Source organism: Martes martes (assembly GCF_963455335.1).
Source record: "Martes martes genome assembly, chromosome: 10".
Lineage (NCBI taxonomy): Eukaryota > Metazoa > Chordata > Mammalia > Carnivora > Mustelidae > Martes > Martes martes.
In genome coordinates, this window is record NC_137898.1 from 94,948,149 (window position 1) to 94,968,688 (window position 20,540).

The window sequence follows — 20,540 nt, forward strand, 5'->3', positions numbered from 1 at the left end:
ACGACTGCCCCGGTTCTGAGCCCAGCTCAAATGCTCACTCACGATATCAGGTGCAAATAAAATGTTTGAAGCCCCAAAATTTCCGGGTGGTTTTTTTTGTGCAGTGGATAAGCAACTTTGTCCCCTGAGTTACCTAAAAGGCTACCAGTGAAAAACAATCACTTAGATGACAATGGTAACGAGAGCCACCTGGATGTCACCGTTCCATTTCCTCAAGGACTTGAGAAAGCATAATCTCATTCTCATATCATTCTAGAGAAATCAGGTTTGGGTTAGTGAAGAGGCACAGAAATGCTGAACGTTGAGTAACACCAGGTTGCAATCTCACCACCAGTCAAGGGCATTAATGCACTCGATTTCAATACTGCCCTCTTGTGGACTAAAACCACAAAGCAAACCTTCCAGGATGAAAATGCAAGGGGAAAGAGCCAAGTCTGAGAGAAACCCCTTATTTTGAAAAGGCCCTTATGCTTCTGTTGCTGGTCATAATCCCAGGAGATTATATCAGGAACATTAGAGAAGCTGTTTCTTGCCATTAATTTTTAAATTTCGTTCAATCATCTATGAATTCAAGAAGTATTTACTGAGCACCTGCTACGTGCCAAGTACTATGTTAGACGTCAGGGTAAGGGCTGACAGGGTATCTGTGCAAATGGAGGTGCTGTTTCCATGGGACAAACAGCGAGAAAACAAACCAAGATAAAAACTGAAAGTTATAGTAAAGTGCCATGAAAGAAATGGGTAAAAAAAATAAGGACAGGCCCCTTCAAAAAACGTCAGAGACTTACAGGTGAAGAAGGAGCTGACCATACCAAGCACACAGGTAGCAGGTGGGAAACATGCCAGCCAGAGCCAACCGGCCTTCACAGCACCATTTGTTTACATTTGATTTCTTTTTAAAACCTGACCGCAAGCTCAGCCAAATCAGAAGAATGGCATTGTAGCTGCCGCTCCGGCAGAGACAGTACAATAAATATCAGAGACAATAAATATCAGCGAGTGAATCAGTTTTCTATCCAAACTCTATTTATCTGGGTTCTAAGTCAGACACAAAGGCAGGTTCCTTGGAAAACAAAGTGGAGAAGGAAAATTGCAAAATACAAAGCAGGACAAATGAGACTTGGTAGCATTTTATAACCTGTTTTTTCTTTCTTCCTTCTTCAATCATCATCTCTGATTATGGTAATGGAAATATTTTCCTTTTCATGGCTTCACTGTATTTCATCAATTAAGTAAATGGAAGTCCATCTACAGAATCTCCTACTGGTGCGGAAGTTCAAATTACAAACTCAGATGACCATTCTAATAAAAAAGCCTTATCTTGTTAGTTGACATAGACCAACATCTATAATTCAGTATTATGGTAATATGGTAATTAACTATAGCATGGGCTGTATTAAAACAAAACAAAACAAAACAAAACACAACTCTCCTGAGGTTTCCACTGAACATCAACTTCAGCCCAGCTATCACTTGGCTTGAAAGTTGCTCTTCAGACATCAAAAAGTAGTTTTCACACATTTCTTATAGAAGCCAAGAAGAATATATCCTAAGAAAGAACTCTAAATCAGTACTGCGCTCATCTGATATTAGCAAATGTTAAAAAGATCTTACAGTTTAAATGGCTTCCTATAACCTTGCTTTGAAATTGCGTGAAATTGTCAAAACTCACAGACCTGAATACTTCTCAGAGCTGTGCATTTTACTCTGTATTGATTTTTCTCAAAAACGAAAAAATAAAAATCCAACTAGGGACAAGAATCTTCCTTTCTACCTCAACATAAATACCAGCAGCGTATAATATACCAACTAGAAAACAGTTTTTCTGATGAAGATACAACCCACTAGCCTGAAGAAGAGACCAATCCTTTACTTGTTACCTTTTTCTCATCAGTAAGGTCAAGGGATTCGAGTTGTTTTCCCTGATCTGCTGCATACAGTTCCAGGAGATTATCAAAATTTGTAGTTAATACCAGGGCTCCATTTTCCATCAGGTGAAGAACTGACTGAAGAAGCTGTTTTCCAGAATCTTCCATCTTTGACTCCAAATCATCAAATACTTCATATAAACAGTCCTTGAAAAATGTGGATCGAACATTACTAGTTCGCTGGGGAGGGATTAGAAAGAGAAAAATTAATTCCATGTGTTTTGTCGGTCACTTGTTTTAATTACAATAATACAGCAAATTTTTGAAGAATACTGTGTACTTAAAAATAAGGATAAAATATTGTCTACCTCAGAAAGTTATACTAAGAAAAACAGGAAACATGCCATGTGCTTAGCACAATGCCTAACACTTAGTAAGTGATCAGTACTATTACATCATATGCAAATAAGCATAAATTCTCTAAACAAACATTTTTATAGATTGAAGAAAATGGCCATGGTCAAGATGTTTATGGATTTAGGAAAAATGGCTTATCTTATCCCTGCCTACTTTTTCCCCTTAGCATAATTCAGGAATTTGTTTACAGGTATGCTGGGAAAAATAGAATATAACAAAGGTTACCATAAATCTGCATTTTGCAACTGTTTTTAAAAATACCAAACATTAATCAGTTCTAAGAAGACCTTCTCCTTTGTTTTTTAAAAAATTTATTTATACCTTTTAAGATTTTTTAAAAAAACTTACTCATTAGAGAGCGAGAGAAAGAGATAACACACGCACATGAGCAGAAGGGAGGGTTAGAGAGAGAGGGTGAAGCAGACTCCCTGCTGAGCAGGGAGCCCAATGCAGGGGCTTAATCCCAGGACCCGGAGATCATGACCTGTGCTTACGGCAGGCGATCAACCAACTGAGCCACCTAGGTGCCCTTCCTCCTTCTTTACATATGGTTTACCTGAATAAGGGCTTTCCCAGTTTCATTCTGAGTATATGTAAATATCTCGATGACTAATGAGGAAATAGAATACAAACCTCAGGTAGGAAGGTGGCTTTATAACTTAAAAGATGAAGTGAGCCCAGGGACACAGGAATTTCAAAAGGAACGTAACTACTTAACGTGCTATAACAAATGTCTAATCCCTATCTTGTTCCTGCAAATATCAGGACGTTAGATAGTATCAGAGCAAGAATCAGTTCATAAAGGCCCCAGTATCTCCCAAACTCCAAGTAACTGTACTCAGCTGCTATAACGTAGGTGTTTGAGCTCCTTTCGTTTTTCCTCAAATTAGTCCCCCTACCTTCCTGGTTTTGTGTCTCCTAATAGCTCAATGCTCAGAGAAAGATCTGTTTCCATGGAACCATGTAAGCAGACTCATAAAATACACTTCCATTTGCAAATTCTTTTCCTAATTTTTTAAAGAACTTTATAAAATTATCCAGTCTTTAAATTATACCTATCAACTAAAAGAAATGATAAATATTTAAACATTGGAAAACTAGAGCACAGAGGTGAAACTAAAACCACAAAGCAAAGGTGGTGACACGCCCTGAAGTTTATCTGGTCTGTCAATCACTAGTCCATGCAACATCTACCATTAGACAGGATTCTCATGATACGCTGTTGTCAGTGGGCTCAGAGTCTCTTCTGGTGCTAGACAGATGGTATAGCTCATATTTATGTGGCTAAGAATGTGGGGCATGCTTTTCAACTGCGACTTGAACAATCCGATCAGAAACAGTGAAAAATTTACAACCATACTTAATGAATTTCACACATGCATGAACTATATAAAAAATATGATGCCCCTTTAGTATCTACTAAAATCACAACCCATTTACCCTACAGTCTTGCAATCCCACCTCTGGGAATATATCCCACAGATATACTACAAACAAATGAAATGACATACACAAGGTTAGCACTGCTCTGTTATCTGTAATAATAAAGGACTGGAAACAAGCCATGCAATCTGTGTGTAGGAAACTGAGATGGCCAAGAACCCATAAAGGAGGCCAGTATGGAAAGATCTCCAGGATATACTATTAAGTAAAATAAACAAGATACCGAACAGTACATTTAGAGTGCTACCTTTTGACATGGGGGATGGAAGAGGTAGTGAGATAGAATAAATCTAGTTCTATTTGCTTGTTTTGCGAAAAAGGAACACTGAAAGGATACTCAAAAAGTTAGTAAGAGTGGTGACTTATCGGGGAGGGTGAGTTTGGGAAGAGGAGGCAGACAAAGACATGGTGGGAATGAGATGTTGCAATGTACGTAAACCTTTTTACCTCATTTTGATTTCTGCAAGGTGCATGCATAATATCTATTCAAAAAAGCAAAACTAAGCTTAAAATTAAATAAAAACTATGGTGATTTTAAGAACTTCCCTGTTGTGTTTTATATCTTCATTTTGTACTCTGATTCATACAGTTAGTACAACCCCATATTCCAGCGCCAGTTTAATCATTACACACACAGATAAAAATACCTGTGTATACAGACGGGTAATTATGGGTGTGGGCTATTTTCTTGCTTGTAAGGAAAGAAATACAAAAGGTTAAAAGCCCGGGAATAAATGTTCTAAGTCACTTATTTGAGCTAACTATCTCTTAGTTCTATTTCTTTAAGTTCCTACATCTTGCGTATCGACACAGAGAGGAAGAGGCTTTCTGTAGCTGTGCTGATTTCCTCAGATTTTTTAAAAAATTTTATTTCTTTATTTCTTTTATTTATTTCCTCAGACTTAAAATGAACATTTCTTTCTCTTGAAGTATGTGACCCTAGAACTAAATTTCCCACCAGTAGCCTAAGCAAAGACAAAGGAATGAAAACAAACAAGGAGGTTCCATAGTCAAAAGGAAATGCCAAACTCCCACACAATTTTATGGACGTTTTCGTATTCACTTAAAACAGCGAAATGAAACCAATGGTACTTGAGTTCCTTCTACCCTTAACTCTCATTTTTCTGATCCCAGATACAGTAAAAACAAAATCCTGACTCTTTCTCACCAAGGTTACTGACATTCATAGTGTACTTATTAGGTGCCAAACACTTCATATACATTGTCTAACTTACTCTTCATGAGTTAAGTAGTATTAGCCCAGTTTTACAGATGCAAAAATAGATTCTGAGAAGTGAATTTTCCCAAAGTCCCAGTGCATTTAAATGGCAGAGTCTGATTCTGAAACCCAAGTTCTCTGTACTGAATGCACAATATCACCTCCCTAGCATAAAAAATTGGCTCAGTAGATGGGCCTATTGAATTAACCTGCCATATTACTGCTGTTACATTCTTTAAAAAAAAAAAAAAAAAGATAATTTCATGGGCACCTGGGTGGCTCAGTCAGTTGAGTGGCTGCCTCTGGCTCAGGTCATGATCCCAGGGTCCTGGGATCAAGCCCCACATAGGGCTCCCTGCTCAGCAGGGAGTCTGCTTCTCCCTCTCCCTCTGCCTGCTGCTCTGCCTACTTGTGCTATCTCTCTATCAAATAAATAAATAAAATCTTTTTTTTTACTTTTTTAAAAAAGATTTTATTTATTTGACAGAGATTACAAGTAGACAGAGAGGCAGGCAGAGAGAGAGAGAGGAAGGGAAGCAGGCTCCTTGCCGAGCAGAGAGCCCGATGCAGGGCTCAATCCCAGGACCCTGGGATCATGACCTGAGCGGAAGGCAGAGGCTTTAACCCACTGAGCCACCCAGGCACCCCTAAATAAATAAAATCTTAAAAAAAAAAGACCATTTCAAACATATGTAAAGTAAAAAGAATATAAGCCCCACTGTACACCCATCATCCAGTTTCAACCATTATCACACATGACCAATCTTATTTAAAACCTAAATTCCCCTCCACTATACCCCTGCCATGCTCTCCCCTTGAACAGAATTTTTCTGAAGCAGTTCCCAAGCATTGTATTTCATGCAGCTACTTCAACAATTTCCCAAAGCCCCCCCCTTACATATAAAACAAAACATAACTGCAATAACACCTATCACACCTAAAAGAAAAAAGAAATAATATTAATTCCTTATTATCAAATACTCAGTGTTCACATCTCCCTAAACGTGTGTCCTTTTTTTTTTAAGCCTTTGGTTTGCCTGTACTTTTTTTCTTACGTATCCTCTATTAAAGTGGGTTTTGGGGTGCCTGGTTGGCTCAGTGGGTTAAGCCTATGCCTTTGGCTCAGGTCACGATCTCAGGGTCCTGGGATCAAGCCCCGCTATGGACTCTCTGCTCAGCAGGGAGCCTGCTTCCCCCCCCCCCCCCCCCCCCGCCTACTTGTGATCTCTGTGTCAAATAAATAAATAAAATCTTCAAAAAAATAAATAAAGTAAGTTTCAAAACATGGCCCATGGTCCCTGTGGATCTCTAAGATTCTTTAAGGAGTTTGCAAAGTAAAATTATTTTCATAATAATATTAAGGTAATTTCTGTCTTTTAAACTGTGCCGATATGTGCACCAATGGTACAAAAGCAATTGTGGGTAAAACTGCTGGTGACTTAGTGTGAATCAAGACAGTAGAACTCAGTAGAACTGAGCAGTAGAACTCAGCTGTGCCTGTAATCACTGCATTCTTCGTGACCAAAGATTTAGAAAAAAAATCCTAGTTTCACTTAAAAATGTTAATGAAGCAGTAAAAATTATTAATTGTATTAAATCTTGACCTTTCCTTTTAAAAGTCTGTATGAAGAAAGAGGAAATGTGCACAGAGCACTTCTGCTGCAGCCCGAAGTATGATGGCTGTCTCCGGGCAAAACATTTGTGTGACTGAACTGTAAGCTCAATTATCTGTTTTTTCATCAACCATTATTTTTACTTGAACAAATGATAAACTAGTCATTCAGAGTTGGACATTCTCAGGCATTTTTGAAAAAACGAATGAAGTGAGCCTGCCATTTTGAGGGAAACAACTGAGGACTGCTGTTATGGTTGCCTATGACAAAAGTGGAGCTTTCAAGCAAAAACCAGAAATTAAAAAAAAAAATTATTTAAAATCAATTTAGTTAACATATAGGGTAGTATTAGTTTCAGGGGTTGAATTTAGTGATTTATCAGTTGCATGTAATACCCAGGGCTCATTCCATCAAGTGCCCTCCTTAATGTCCATCACCCCATTACTCCCTCCCCTCCAGCAACGCTCAGTTTTTTTCCCTAGAGTTAAGAGTCTCTTATAGTTTGTCTCCCTCTCTGTTTTTAATCTTATTTTTCCTTCCCTTCTCCTATGTTCAGCTGTTTTGTTTCTGAAATTCCGTATATAAGTGAAATCACATGGCATTTGTCTTTCTGACTTAGTTCACTTAGCATTATACCCTCCTGCCCCATCCACATCATTGCAAATGGCAAGATTTCATTCTTTCTGATGGATAGCATTATATATATTATGTATCTTCTTTATTCATCCATCTGTCCAGGGACATCTGGGTTCTTTCCATGTTTTGGCTATTGTGGACATTGCTGCTATAAACACCAGTGTGCACGTGCCCCTTTGAATCACTGTTTTTGTTTCATTTGTATAAATACCCAGTAGTGAGATTGCTGGGTTGTAGGGAAGCTCTATTTTTAACTTTCTGAGGAACCTCCATACTGTTTCCCAGAGTGGCTGCACCAGTTTGCATTCCCACCAACAGTGTAGGAGGGTTCCCCTTTCTCTATATCTTCACTGACACCTGTTGTTTCCTGACTTGTTAATTTTATAGCCATCCTGACTGGTGTGAGGTGTTATCTCATTGTGGTTTTGATTTGTATCTCCCCGATGCTGCGTGATGTTGAGCATTTTTTCATGTGCCTGCTGTTAGTCATCTGAATGTCTTCTTTGGAGAAATGTCTGTTCATGTCTTCTTGCTCATTTCGTGACTATATTTTTTCTTTTTTGGGTGCTGAGTTTATAGATTTTGGGTACTAGCCCTGTATCTGATATGTCATTTGTGAATATCTTCTCCCATTCTGTAGGTTGCATTCTAGCTTTGTTGACTGTTTCCTTTGCTGTGCAAAAAAAAAAATTTTTATCCTGATGAAGTCCCAATGGTTCATTTTTGGTTTTGTTTCCTGTGCCCTTGGAGAAGTGTCTAACAAGAAGTTGCTGTGGCCAAGGTCATAAAAGTTGCTGCCTGTGTTGTCTTCTAGGATTTTGATGGATTCCTGTCTCACATTTAAGTCTTTCACCCATTTTGAGTTTATTTTTTTGTGTGGCATAAGGAAATGGTTCAGTTTCATTTTTCTGCATGTGGCTGTCCAATTTTCCCAACATCATTTGTTGAAGAGACTGTCTTTTTTCCATTGGACATTCTTTCCTGCTTTGTCAAAGATTAGTTGGCCAAAGAGTTGAGGGTCCATTTCTGGGCTCTCTATTCTGTTCTGTTGGTCTATGTGTCTGTTTTTGTGCCAATACCATACTGTCTTGATGAATACAGCTTTATAATAGAGCTTGAAGTTCGGAATTGTGATGCCTCCAGCTTTGGTTTTCTTTTTTAACATTACTTTGGCTATTTGGGGTCTATTCTGGTTCCAAACACATTTTAGAACTGACAAACCAGAATTTTAGAAAACCCTAATCTGCCACCATGAGCTTGACAACCTCCAAATACTTATGTGATGAGACTGGTGGTGTTATTAATGAACGTAATTTCTGAGCTGTGTAGTGAAATGTGTCAATATCTAGAGGATATATGTAACTCAGTGAACCAAGATTTTCTAAATGACAGATGCATGATGTTACAAAATCATGCATGGGTGAAAGATTTATTCTAAGTGCAAAATGGATCATGGATTTTAATGCAACAGAATAGGAAAAGTTCAGATTCCATATTACCATTAATAGGGATGTGATTTCAGATTCCATACTGCTATTAATCTTAAGGAAGGAAGCTACCACTTAACTGAGTTTTTAGTGTAGTATCAACAGTGAATATCTATAAGTATCTAAAAAGACTATTAAAATACTTCTTTCTTTGCCAGCTACACACCTGTGAGACCTGACTTTTTCCATATACTTAAACCAAAACAACACACAGTATATACAGCAGATAGGAGAATGCAGTTGTCTTCTATTAAGCCAGATATTAAAAAGATTTTTTAAAGTGTGAAACAATACTATTCTCTTAATTTTTCATTTTTGGAAACTGTAATTATTTTCTACAAACATGTTAATTACATTTACATGTGATAGGCTTATTGGTACTGTTAAGTAAATATTTTAAACATTTCTCAATTTTTAATAGTGAATATTGACAGATATACTCTACAGAAACAAAAGCTGCTTGAGTTTCTCAATAATTTTTAAGAGTATATAAAGGAGTCTTGAGACCAAAAAGTTTGAAAATTTTTCCTCTACTGCAACTGACACTAACCCACAACTACATTTTAAGGTTAATAATAAATTTTCATCCAAAGATAATTAGTGACCCCAGTTTGACGTTTGTTGGGTATACACTTACTGACACTGACTTCAAAACTTCTCATTACTTTCAATCACAATTCACCCAACTAGTAAAATCACGCTTTCTGTTCTCAGGAGACCACTGTGATGGATGAGTGAAGGTTACAGCCAAGACAAGAGAGTGGCATGACAACACTGTACATCCTAGTCTGAAAGAGAACGTCTTCATCCACAGACCAGTCTTCCTAGTCTAACACAGTACTCATGAGCTTTTTTTCCCCCCAAAAAAGATATCATTTTTATTAATTAACTGGCTGACACACTTCCGTAATACTTTTCCTTTAAATTTTTTGGCTACGTACTCTTTAATTACCTTTTTATACAACAACAATTTTGTATTTTTTAAGACATTAAAAAAGTTTTCTTTCCTCTTTGCTCTCAAGTGTGCTTTATCAGATATTAATACAGCCACTCTCACTTTCTATTGATTAGTATTTGAATTACACGTTTTCTATCCTTTTACCTTTAACAACTCTACTGACATACAATTCTCATAACATACAATTCACCTATTTGAAGTGTAAATTCAATGATTATTTATAGATTCACAGATACCGCAACTGTCACCACAGTCAATTTTAGAACATGTCATCATATCAAAAGAAACCACGTAGCCTTTAAATATCACCCGGCTGCCCTCCATCTGTGCTCTAGTCCTTGCCAACTACTAATCGACTTTCTGTCTCTAACAGATTTCCTTATTCTGAACATTCTGCATGAATGCAGCCATCTAATATGTGGTCTTTTGTGACTGGCTTCCATTACACTAAGGGTCATTCAAACTGCAGCATGTTATCAGTACTGAATTCCCTTTAATTGGCAAGTAGTATTCCATTGTATGAATGTGCCGCATTTTGTTTATCCACTTGGCAGTAGATGGACATCTGGGTTATTTCTACCTTGTGTCTATTATGAATACTGCTACCGACATTTGTGTCTAAGTTTCTGTATGGACATATGTTTTCACTTCTCTAGTGTCTATCTAGAAGCAGAACTGTTGGGTCAGATGGTAACTCTATATTTAATTGTTTGAGGAACTGCTAGACTGTGTTTCGCATTGTCTGCACCATTTCGCAATCCCAGCAGTGGATGAGGGATTCAGTTTCTCTACAGCCTTACCAACATTTAATTGACCTTCTGAGTCTAGCCATCTTGGTGCATGTGAAGTATACCTCAAGTGGTTTTGATGTGGATTTTTCTAATGACTACTACATGAAAAGATGCTCCACAGCTTTACATGTGCTTACTGGCACATGGAACCATGTCAATTCAAATCCTTTGAATTATTTGCCTTTTTATTGTTAAGCTATAATAGTTCTTTATTCTGGATACTACACCCTTAGGAGATATATGAATTGCTAATATTTTCTCCTGTTCTCTGTGGAGGGGGGGCTGACTTTTTACTTTTTTGAAAGCGCTCTTTGAGCCCAAGAGCTTTTATGTTTGGTAAGGTGCAGTGTCTCTATTGTTTCTTTTGTTACTTGTGCTTTTGGTGTCATGTTTAAAAAAAACTGCTGCCAGGTCCAAAGTCATGAAGCTGTAAATCTGTTTTCTTCTAGGAGTTTTATAGTTTTAAGTTCTTATATTTAGGTCTTTAATCCATTTTGAATTAATTTTGTGTATGGTGTGAGACAGAGGTCCTATGAACTCTTTAAAGCTTACTAATTATTTACACTATTCTAGATTAGTAACAATTTATCACAATTAAGGACAAAGAAATGAGAAGAGGAAGTAACAGGTACTAAGTTTCTGAAATGAGTCACGAACCAAGAGGAAATTACTTTTAAATGGCTCTCTTTTAGGCTAACTTTTAATGACACTTCTTTCCTATACACCCAAGGGCCTGGGAAGAGGGTGTGGGAATCAACACTAATAATTTACTTTATAAGGGGCACCTGGGAGGCTCAGTGGGTTAAGCCTCTGCCTTCAGCCCAGGTCATGATCTCAGGGTCCTGGGATCGAGTCCTGCATCAGGCTCTCAGCTCAGCAGGGAGCTTGCTGCCCCCTCTCCCCCTCTGCCTGCCTCTCAGCCTACTTGTGATCTCTGTCAAATAAATAAAATCTTTTAAAAAAATTTACTTTATAACAAGAGTTTTTTTTTTTTTCAAAAATATGTGATTTATTAAGATTTAGAACATGATTTGGCTACTCTATTATTTCTAAATATATCTTAAATGAATTCTGATTTTTGAAGGCATTTTGAAGATAGTGCAAACAAGGAGGTCCTTATTATTCATGAACTGGTATCCAACTCAATTTCATAAAACAAGACAAAATTCCTTATAAATATTCTGAGTGATTGCCTTTAAAAGGAACATTTAAAGAAATGGTGTTGCTTAACCCACAAGGGGTAAGAATGATCTCTAATCTTTCTGGGGTTCCCTAAAAGGCATGGATGGCAGGGAATGCCACTATCACAGTAATGAGCAGAGAAAAAATAAATTCAAAACACAGCAATAATGGGATAGTGGTCTCATTTTTGTAAAGACCTCAACATCATTACTGCCACCATCTCACAGACACACACAGACAGACAGACAGACACACACACACACGCACGCATCAAGATAACTACCCTGAATAGGGTCCATAAGCAGACCTTTTGTGGAAGAGCCAAGAGTTATGCAAATCTATAAGCTAAAGGGGCACCTGGGCGGCTTAACTGGTTAAGCCTCTAGACTCTGGATTTCAGCTTGGGTCATGATCTCGGGGTTGTGAGATCGAGCCCTCCTTCTTACTCTACTCTGGGTGTGGAGCCTGCTTAAGATTCTTTCTCTCTCTCTCCATCTGCCCACCCCCTCTCCAAAATCTATAAGCTTGCAATGAATATCCTTGTTACATTCAGCGCATGTGTCACAGTTCCAGGAAATAATGCCAAGATACACAGGAGGATACTCACAGGAGAGAGTTTCTGGATAAGGTCATGGGCAACATGGACAAGGTTTTTGTCTTCATGGAGACATTTCTGAAATTTTCTGCTCTCCTCATCTTCTAGAAGATCAAAATCAATGGCGGCATCCAGTAAGGCCTGAATCAACCCCTTCCAGGACTTCAGGGCTGGAACCTGAGGTGCCACCGCAGCACTAATGCCTGTTCCAATCACCAGCACAAGTTCCCGAGGCTTCTTCGTTTTTAAGCTTGGAAGCAGCTTCCTGAAAAAGTCAACCAAATGAAGAGGATTGGGAATGTCCAACAGATAGGAGGCACCTGGAAAGGCTGTTGAAAATCATGGTTTTCAGCTATCACTTTCATAGTTGCAAAGAGGATTTAACAGTTTCTGATACCTCTCCTGAGTATCTTAAGCAAAAAGACCAGAATATTGTGCCAGGGCTTGCTGAAAAACCTATTTCAGGAATCCTAAGAGGCAATCTTAAAAACAATTTTCTCCCTCATAGTTCTTTCAATCTAAGAAAACCCACTAACAGTAGGAAAAGATCCAATTAAATTACAGCCCAGCTGAGTTCTGCTAACTAAATCATATTTCAAACCAACATTAAATTTCAAAAAACATGGATTCCAGAGAGAAAAGAAATCCATACAAATTAAATTCCTATTGTTGAGAGATATAAAACAAGAGATGAAAGAAAGCCAAAGTTAAGCTCAATTTTGTAAACACTAGTACGATAAAATTGCGCATGACTAAAACTGAGAATGAGACCATCAAGTATGGGAACACATTTCAATTCCATTTTGTTCTAGATTTCTATCTGCAAGGCAAAAAGGAAAAAAAAAGGAAGAAAAAAAAAGTAGCTAACAGAATTCTGAAAACACGGGAGCTTCACGTTACCTAAGTAAACAAAGCTATAACTATTCAACAGATACGACAAGAAGTGGAAAACATTCCTTTCTTACCATGACAAGCACGGAGTTCTGTCTTGAAGAGAAGTACAGACACAAGTTTTGTGTTTTGGTTCTCCATACCCCACTCCACCCCACCCCCCACACTTCAGTCTGGATACTACATTAAAATATGTTTGAAATATATTTACTCACTTTAATTTTTGCTGATGGCAGGTGTTTTCCAAGAAACTGCCTTTCTCAATTTTTTGTCAAAATAATAGAAAAAGGATTTGCATTTTGGCATAACATAAGAAATGGTACTTTAAGCCTTGGGAAACCTGTTTTGGGGAAACAAACCTTACAACTGCCTTCCCTATTTCCAACTCCAGCACTTGGTCATTCAACAAATATGAAAAACTTACCAAGTACCGGACACTATGCTACCATAGTGATCTTTCTTTCTTTTTTTTTTTTTTTCAAAGATCTTATTTATTTAATTACTTGTCAGAGAGAGAGAGAGAGAGCGCGCATGAGTGAGCGCCCACAAGCAGGCAGAGCGATAAGCAGGGTCCTTGCTGAGCAAGGAGCCCGATGTGGGACTCGTTCCCAGGACCCTGGGATCATGACCTGAGCCAAAGGCAGCGGCTTAACCAACTGAGCCACCCAGGCATCCCATTAGTGATGTTTCTATGAATAAAATGAAGTCCCTAATCTCAAAAGTTTAGTCTACTGGAAAAGACTGATAATAGATATCAGAAGCAAATGACGAAAATGAGTTTCAGTTCAAGGCAATCAAGATATGGAAATATACACAAATATATACTCACGGAAAATTTCTAGAGGGATTCATAAGAACTTTAAATAGTGGTTAACTGTGGGGATTGGGGAGAATAAGGATTTTTACTTTTCACTTGATTGGACTGTATTATTTGAAATTTTTTTTACCTCTTCCATTATAGGTTTAGGGTGTAATTTGCCTAATTTAAAATTTCTAGTTAAAAAGGAAAAAATCAGCAGTTGTGTTTCATTTCTGATTCTTCCTAAAACCACTAAGTAACTAATTTTTTTAGAAGGCATAAATTCATAAAACTCAAAATAGGGAAAGATGACAGCAGACAACACAGGCCAACAAAATTTTAGGAGTTGTACAGTAAGAGATGATTCCCTCTATAGAACTTTGGGAGTGTTCAAACAAATCTGAAGGTAGAGGAGCAGGTGGGGCCAAAACAGAATTCATTGCAAGGCCATATTAGAAGCAGTTAGAACTCTATGACCAGAGGCCTGCTTTCCAGAGAGGCTGAACCAGAGGGTTCTGTATCTGAGAACACTGTACACGGCTTGGGAAAGGGAATTAAGTAAAAGTCAATATATGAAATATAAGACTCCCCTGCATCCTTCTCCCAGAGGAAGACTCTCAGACAATGGCAGTCAACCTTATACCTGCACCCTATGCCCCATCCAGGCATCCTTTTTTGGGGAAATGGCCAGCACGAGAGAAAAGACCCACACATTCTGATGGGTTGGGATTCCTCAGTTACAGAACCTGTCCCATGGCTGACACCCACGGTGAAGCCCATCAGTGACCAAGTCCCTTATGCACACAAAGATTCTCCAACTGGCTTTTTAGTGTCTTCTCTTAAATGTGAGCAGACAAAGAAAGGTCACCTTACACTTGAACAAAGCCCCCAGTGCGAGAGTTACACCTAAACAAACTAGCAGATAGAAAGGAATCTGCTGGGGGCACCTGGGTGGCTCAGCCTTAGTTAAGCAGCTGTCTTTGGCTCAGGTCATGATCCACAGTCCTGAGATTGAGCCCAGCATCTGAGCTCCTCACTCAGCAGGAAGTGTGCTTCTCCCTCTCCCACTCCCCCTGCTTGTGCTCCCTCTCTTGCTGTGTCTCTCTTCATTAAATAAAGGAATAAAATCTTAACCAAAAAAAAAAAAAAAAAAGAAAGGAATCTGCAGGAAAGAAGTGACAATACAGGAAGAAGAAAATTGGAAAAGAAAACAGTATCTTATATAGATTTAAAAACAAAGGCCTATATGAAAAATGAACAAAATACTATAAAAAGGGGTGGGCAAACAAATAGATTTCTTGGAAATTAAGAATGTCATGAATAAAAAATGTGTAACATTAGAAGAAAACAGGAAATCTCTGAGAAAATATAATGATAAAAAAAGCAATAGAAAACTAGAGTCTTGGGGCACATGGGTGGCTCAGTCGGTTGTGTCCGACTTGATTTCGGCTCAGGTCATGATCTCAAGGGCCCCATTGTTGGGCTCTGTGTTGGGCATGGAGTCTGCTTAAGATTCTCACTCTCTCAGAACGCCTGGGTGGCTCAGTTGGTTAAGGTCTGTCTTCGGCTCAGGTCATGATCCCAGGCTCCCGGGATCGAGCCCCACGTCGGGCTCTCTGCTCCTCAGGGAGCCCGTTTCTTTCTCTCTCTGCCTGCCACTCCCCACCCACCCTCTGTCAAATAAATAAAATCGTTAAAAAAAAAAAGATTCTCTCTCTCTCGCCCCCACCCCAAGCTCACATACACTCTTTTTTTCTCTCTTAAAAAAAGAAAAAAAGAAAAAAAGAAAATGACAGAGTCTTACTGCAGAAGGTCCAACATCCAAATACCAAGAGTTCTACTACAAAGGCACAATACAGAAAAAACTGTGAAGGGAATTATCAAATAAGAAAAAAATTTTCCGAAGTGAATTATCAGTAGCCAACTTGGAAAAGGCCACCTGGTATCTAGACCCATATGAAGGTACATCACTGTGAAATTTCAGGTTGTTGAGAATAAAATAACTATTCTGCCTCCAATGAGAAAAGAAGAGGTCCTGTAACACAAAGGACTGGGAATCAGCAAAGACTCATTATTTTGGCAGGAACACACAGCTGCTGGCAGAGGATGAGTAATAATTTCATAATTCTAAGGAAAATGATTTCCTACCTAAAATTCTACACTCAGCCAAATCATCAAACAAATGAACAAATATAATAAGGACATTCTTCAAATGTCTCCAAAAACTCTTCTCCTGTGAATCCTTACTAAGGGTGCATGATGAGAGTATTTTTCAGCAAAATGAAGGACCACACACCAAAAAAGGGCAAGACAATATCCAGGAAAGAGAGGATCCAAAACAGGAGAGATGTAAAAGGAATTCTGGGGGTCACGGGAAAGGAAAACGGCAAACCATCAGCAATGCAGCAGGTCTGGAGAACGACAGTCCAGAGCGGAGGCCAGTCCGGAAGGAAAACGGAAGGGAAAAAATCCATGAAACAATGTAAACTAGCAAATTACTGATGAGTGTCAGCATATCTAAAAGATTTTTTTTTCTGTCAACGAGTTTGAAGATAAGCTGATAGGTACATAAAAAAGCAAACAAAAAAAAAAAAAGAGAGAGAATAACTTGGTGGAAAAAATGAACAAGAAAGTATAATCAAACCACTGTTAGGCTCAGCTATAAATACTATTAATACAGTCATATATGTAACTATTAGAAAACTGACAACCAAACATTGTGATATAAAACACCAGGTTAATGTGGAAAGAGTGTTTGATGTGTGTGTACGGTGGGGGCAACATGTGTGGAGAGGCTCCAGGAGAGCAAGACTAATCCTCATCTTCATTAGCTGGAAGATAGATAAAACCAAAACACTAAAAAATAGTAGTAAATAGACAGCATTTAAAAATATGGATCCAAGTATTAGAAGAAACAGATAAAAAAGTTGAAAGTGATTATCTCTGGAGAGGGACAAGGCATTAAAAGCTTTGAAGTACTGACTTAGAAATTATGTACATTTATGACCTTTTTAAAAATAAAAGTTAAAGCCAAAATAAAAATGATTTTTATATGAAGGTCAATATTAATTTGTGAAAACAACTGGGTTTTGGGCAAGTCTGTTTGTTATTTTTTGTCATCTACCATTAACGGCAATTTACTAAATGTTCCTCGATTCCCTTCCCTTGTTTACCTGGGCTTTTTGGTGGGGGGTGCGCCATCACTGAAGAATCCAAGAATCTTGTCTATATCAGAGGCCTGGCTCCCTGTAGAAGCCATCCAGTTTCTAAAATAGATTAAACACCACAGACCACAATTAGATCTGTAATATATACCATTTAAAATAGCACACACGTTAAACAGTTTTAATGAGATGTATACCCTAAAGGTGTTCTAGAGGTACTCCCTGCTCTACAGAGATTCATTAATTAATGAGCATCTCTAACTTAAAGAATTAAATTCATCTGAAAGAAATTAACCTTGAAATTATGACTTTGGTACTCCATACTATCATCTTGTTTCTGTTCCTAAAGGTTCCCCCCACCCCCTTCTTCCCAAAACAAAACAAAAATCAATGTCAATTCATACCAATTATTGGGCACGACTTTGTGGAGCCCAAGAAATACCTGCTATTCTCCCCTGAGACTGGCTTGGGCAGACATAGGGAATAAAAACAATCCATGGATAAGTGCGCTAATAGACCCCAATTATCCATTTACTATCAACTAAAGAAATCACCGAGTCAAGAATAGAACAATCAATACTAACTTGCTGATTGTTAGACACTCCTTATTGCTGAACAACTATGTCCTCACAGGCAGTGAGGCATGTCTCCCTAGCTGAACACACTGGACTCTGAGACTCGGTGATAAACGGGGAAGGTATTATCAAAGATGCATGAAGAAGGACCAATTATGTTCAGATGATGGGATAACTAGCAAAAGTAAGAGAATTACCATGGATTAGAGTGAAAATTATAATGAGAAGTTTTAACCACACAAAATTTTAGTAAATTTGCTAAACCTAAGGACCATTAATTCTAAAACAGCAATATTTTAAATAGTGTGTACATACAATCCAAAAAAAGATAATACAAGAGTACCAGAGTTGTGGATGTTTTATTACTGTTTCATCGTCAATGTTTAGAAATAACCCAGGGGCGTGTGGGGGGCTCAGTGAGTTAAGCATCTGACGGTTTCAGCTCAGGTTGTGAGCTCAGGGTCTTGATCTCATGGGTCACGCGATCGAGCCCTGTGTCGGGCTCTAAGCTGAGCAAGGGGTCTGCTTGAGGATTCTCTCCCCTTGCCCCTCACCCCACACACCTCCTCTCTTTAAATAAATAAACAAATCTTTAGAAATAACTGAATTACTACGAATTATTTCAAGTTTACTATTTTATGGAAAGATTTTTCTTTATGTAAACATTTTCTAAAGTTTGCTGAATTAATTTTTCTGGTAAATAGATGGCTCAGTTCCTTACCCCATATTGCTTCACACATAATGGAATTCGTTGGTATTATAATCATTAGGAATATAGGAATCTCAAAATCATAAAGTGAGTTAGGAAGTAGGCCATTGTTCTAGTCACATCTTTGATTCTGTTGGTGAGAAAGTTGGGTCTCAGAGAAGACGTGTCACCAGTAAGCTGTGCCTTAATAATCATTGGAAATGCCTGCTAAATGTACGTGTTCTTAAAAATAAGGTCTATTAATTAGCTTAAAAGACAGTATGTATTTTCAGGCTCTAAACTCAAATTGCTGAACCAGAATCTCCAGAATCTTCAGGAAATTCTCATGATGAGGCAACAAGGAGACATCCAAATAAAATGCAGTGATTTTTCTACAACCCAGCTAACTTTGTTAAATGTGGGACATTTAACACAGCAGGCATACCATCTGCTATATGTTACAGTCAATACCATCCCAGTTTGCTAAGAGTTAATCACCAATAAAATATTTCCATTAAGTTTTAGTTTATGGAAGTCATTTTCTACTCTCAAGTCCAGTCTGTGCTCCAGATTGGAGAAGCAGTGTAGGAGAGCAGCTACTTCTATGTTATGTGCAATGACCCATTTGCTTGGGGATAGTTTTTAAAAATACACAATGAAAAGTGTGTATGCTCATGCTCTTTCCTTAAACACGGTTCTAAAAGGCCATGGATCTGAACAAATTAAACCCATGCAAAAAATACTCTGTATTAAGAAAGATTAAAGAAAAGTAAAAAGGGAAGTAACAATGTTTATTAAGTTGTGAAGACAGACATCTTTAGAATTCAGTGCTCAGTTCAGCTACTAAAGCAGTTTCAACCAACTGTTAGATAGTGTTTACCAGATGCCAAACACTATTTACAAATATTAACTAATACAATCCTTATAAGCTTATGAAATACCATGATTACCCTATTTCAGGGATAAGAAAACAAGGATAGGAAGGCTGGATAGCATAATTCAAACCAAGGTGGTCTGCCCCCAAGACCATGGTCTGAACCATTCTATTTATTACAACCTAAAAACACTCTCCAAGTAGTAGCATCTCACCTTGATGTTCATTTGTTTTTAATTTGCCGGCCAAAACTATCAAAAAAGGAAGATCCCACATTCCAGAAAGATTTACTCAAAATAATTCTGTGTAATGCTTGACAGCTGCTCCGTGACCCGGCGCTCTGCTGATGGAATCATGGCACCCGGTTAAAATGAGAAGCTAAACGAAACAGCTTTTTCTGGTGACAAGTGCTGTGTTCGGTACATATCCCCTACTACCACTAATCTACCTAGACCGGTCCTATCATTCTCTCCTGGAAAATATGCTAGGCCACTTTTGCTGGATTCTAATAGATGATAAATTCTTGATGTTTACACCTGAATACTAAGCTTTCTTTCTTTTTTTTTCTTTACAGAGTCAACTATTCTGAAGGTCCACTCATTCTATGTAACTTAAGAGAATTAAATATGGCCGACAGCTCCTAACAAGTTGTTACTGGAATATTTTGAGTCCTCTTATTTAGGAACTGAATGAGAAGAAATTCACTATTGTCACATTATATTTCATTTTATACACATCCTGTTTTGTAACACGATAACATCTTTCCTTTAGGCTAAAGGATGCCTCATACACTACAATCTCACATATACACCCAGTGGCATCAAAGCATAAACCATATCTTATTTCTTCCAGAGTACTGTTTCAGAAAAGAAAGAAATCCATTTTAGTGTTTACCCTAAACAACATGCAGTTACTTATAAAAAGCTTCCACACCGATTATGAAAATCTATTATAAAGAATTCCTAACATGTATCAACTAGTTCACACATTAACTTCTTTATGTGATCACTATTTGAGCTTTTCATTTCAGTGGGACTTGCTATGTACAGCAGAGGTGGGAAAAGCTTTTCTGCCACAAGAAGACAAAGGCAATCACCTGTGGTGGTATCTTTATTACTACAATTACTGCTAAAGCCACCAAAAAATCCTTCAAGACCAAGCAAGAGAGCTCAGCAAAATAAAAGTCAGATATTTGGTAAATGATAAGAAAAGTAACAGCAACCTCATTAAATTTTGTAAGGCCCAAGTCTGCATATAAGAAAGGACACTTACACTTTGAAACCTGTCAGCTTGGCAGGAAATAGAATGCTTCCATCTGGTGAATGAAAGGGAAAAATCAA

At 38.0% G+C, this 20,540-nt stretch overlaps 1 protein-coding gene across 10 annotated transcripts in view; it reads right to left on the reverse strand.

Annotated features, from left to right (window-relative positions):
- Positions 1 to 20,540, reverse strand: part of FAM118B (family with sequence similarity 118 member B) — a 49,768-nt gene that overhangs the window by 9,171 nt on the left and 20,057 nt on the right. For all 10 annotated transcript variants that reach the window (XM_080815620.1, XM_080815621.1, XM_080815616.1 and 7 more), the window contains 3 exons: positions 17,073 to 17,165; positions 12,222 to 12,474; positions 1,881 to 2,108 (listed from right to left, as the gene is read on the reverse strand). In XM_080815620.1, coding sequence (XP_080671746.1) covers positions 1,881 to 2,108; positions 12,222 to 12,474; positions 17,073 to 17,158 — 567 coding nt within the window. In that variant the 5' untranslated portion in view covers positions 17,159 to 17,165. The remainder of the gene's footprint in view (positions 1 to 1,880; positions 2,109 to 12,221; positions 12,475 to 17,072; positions 17,166 to 20,540) is intronic.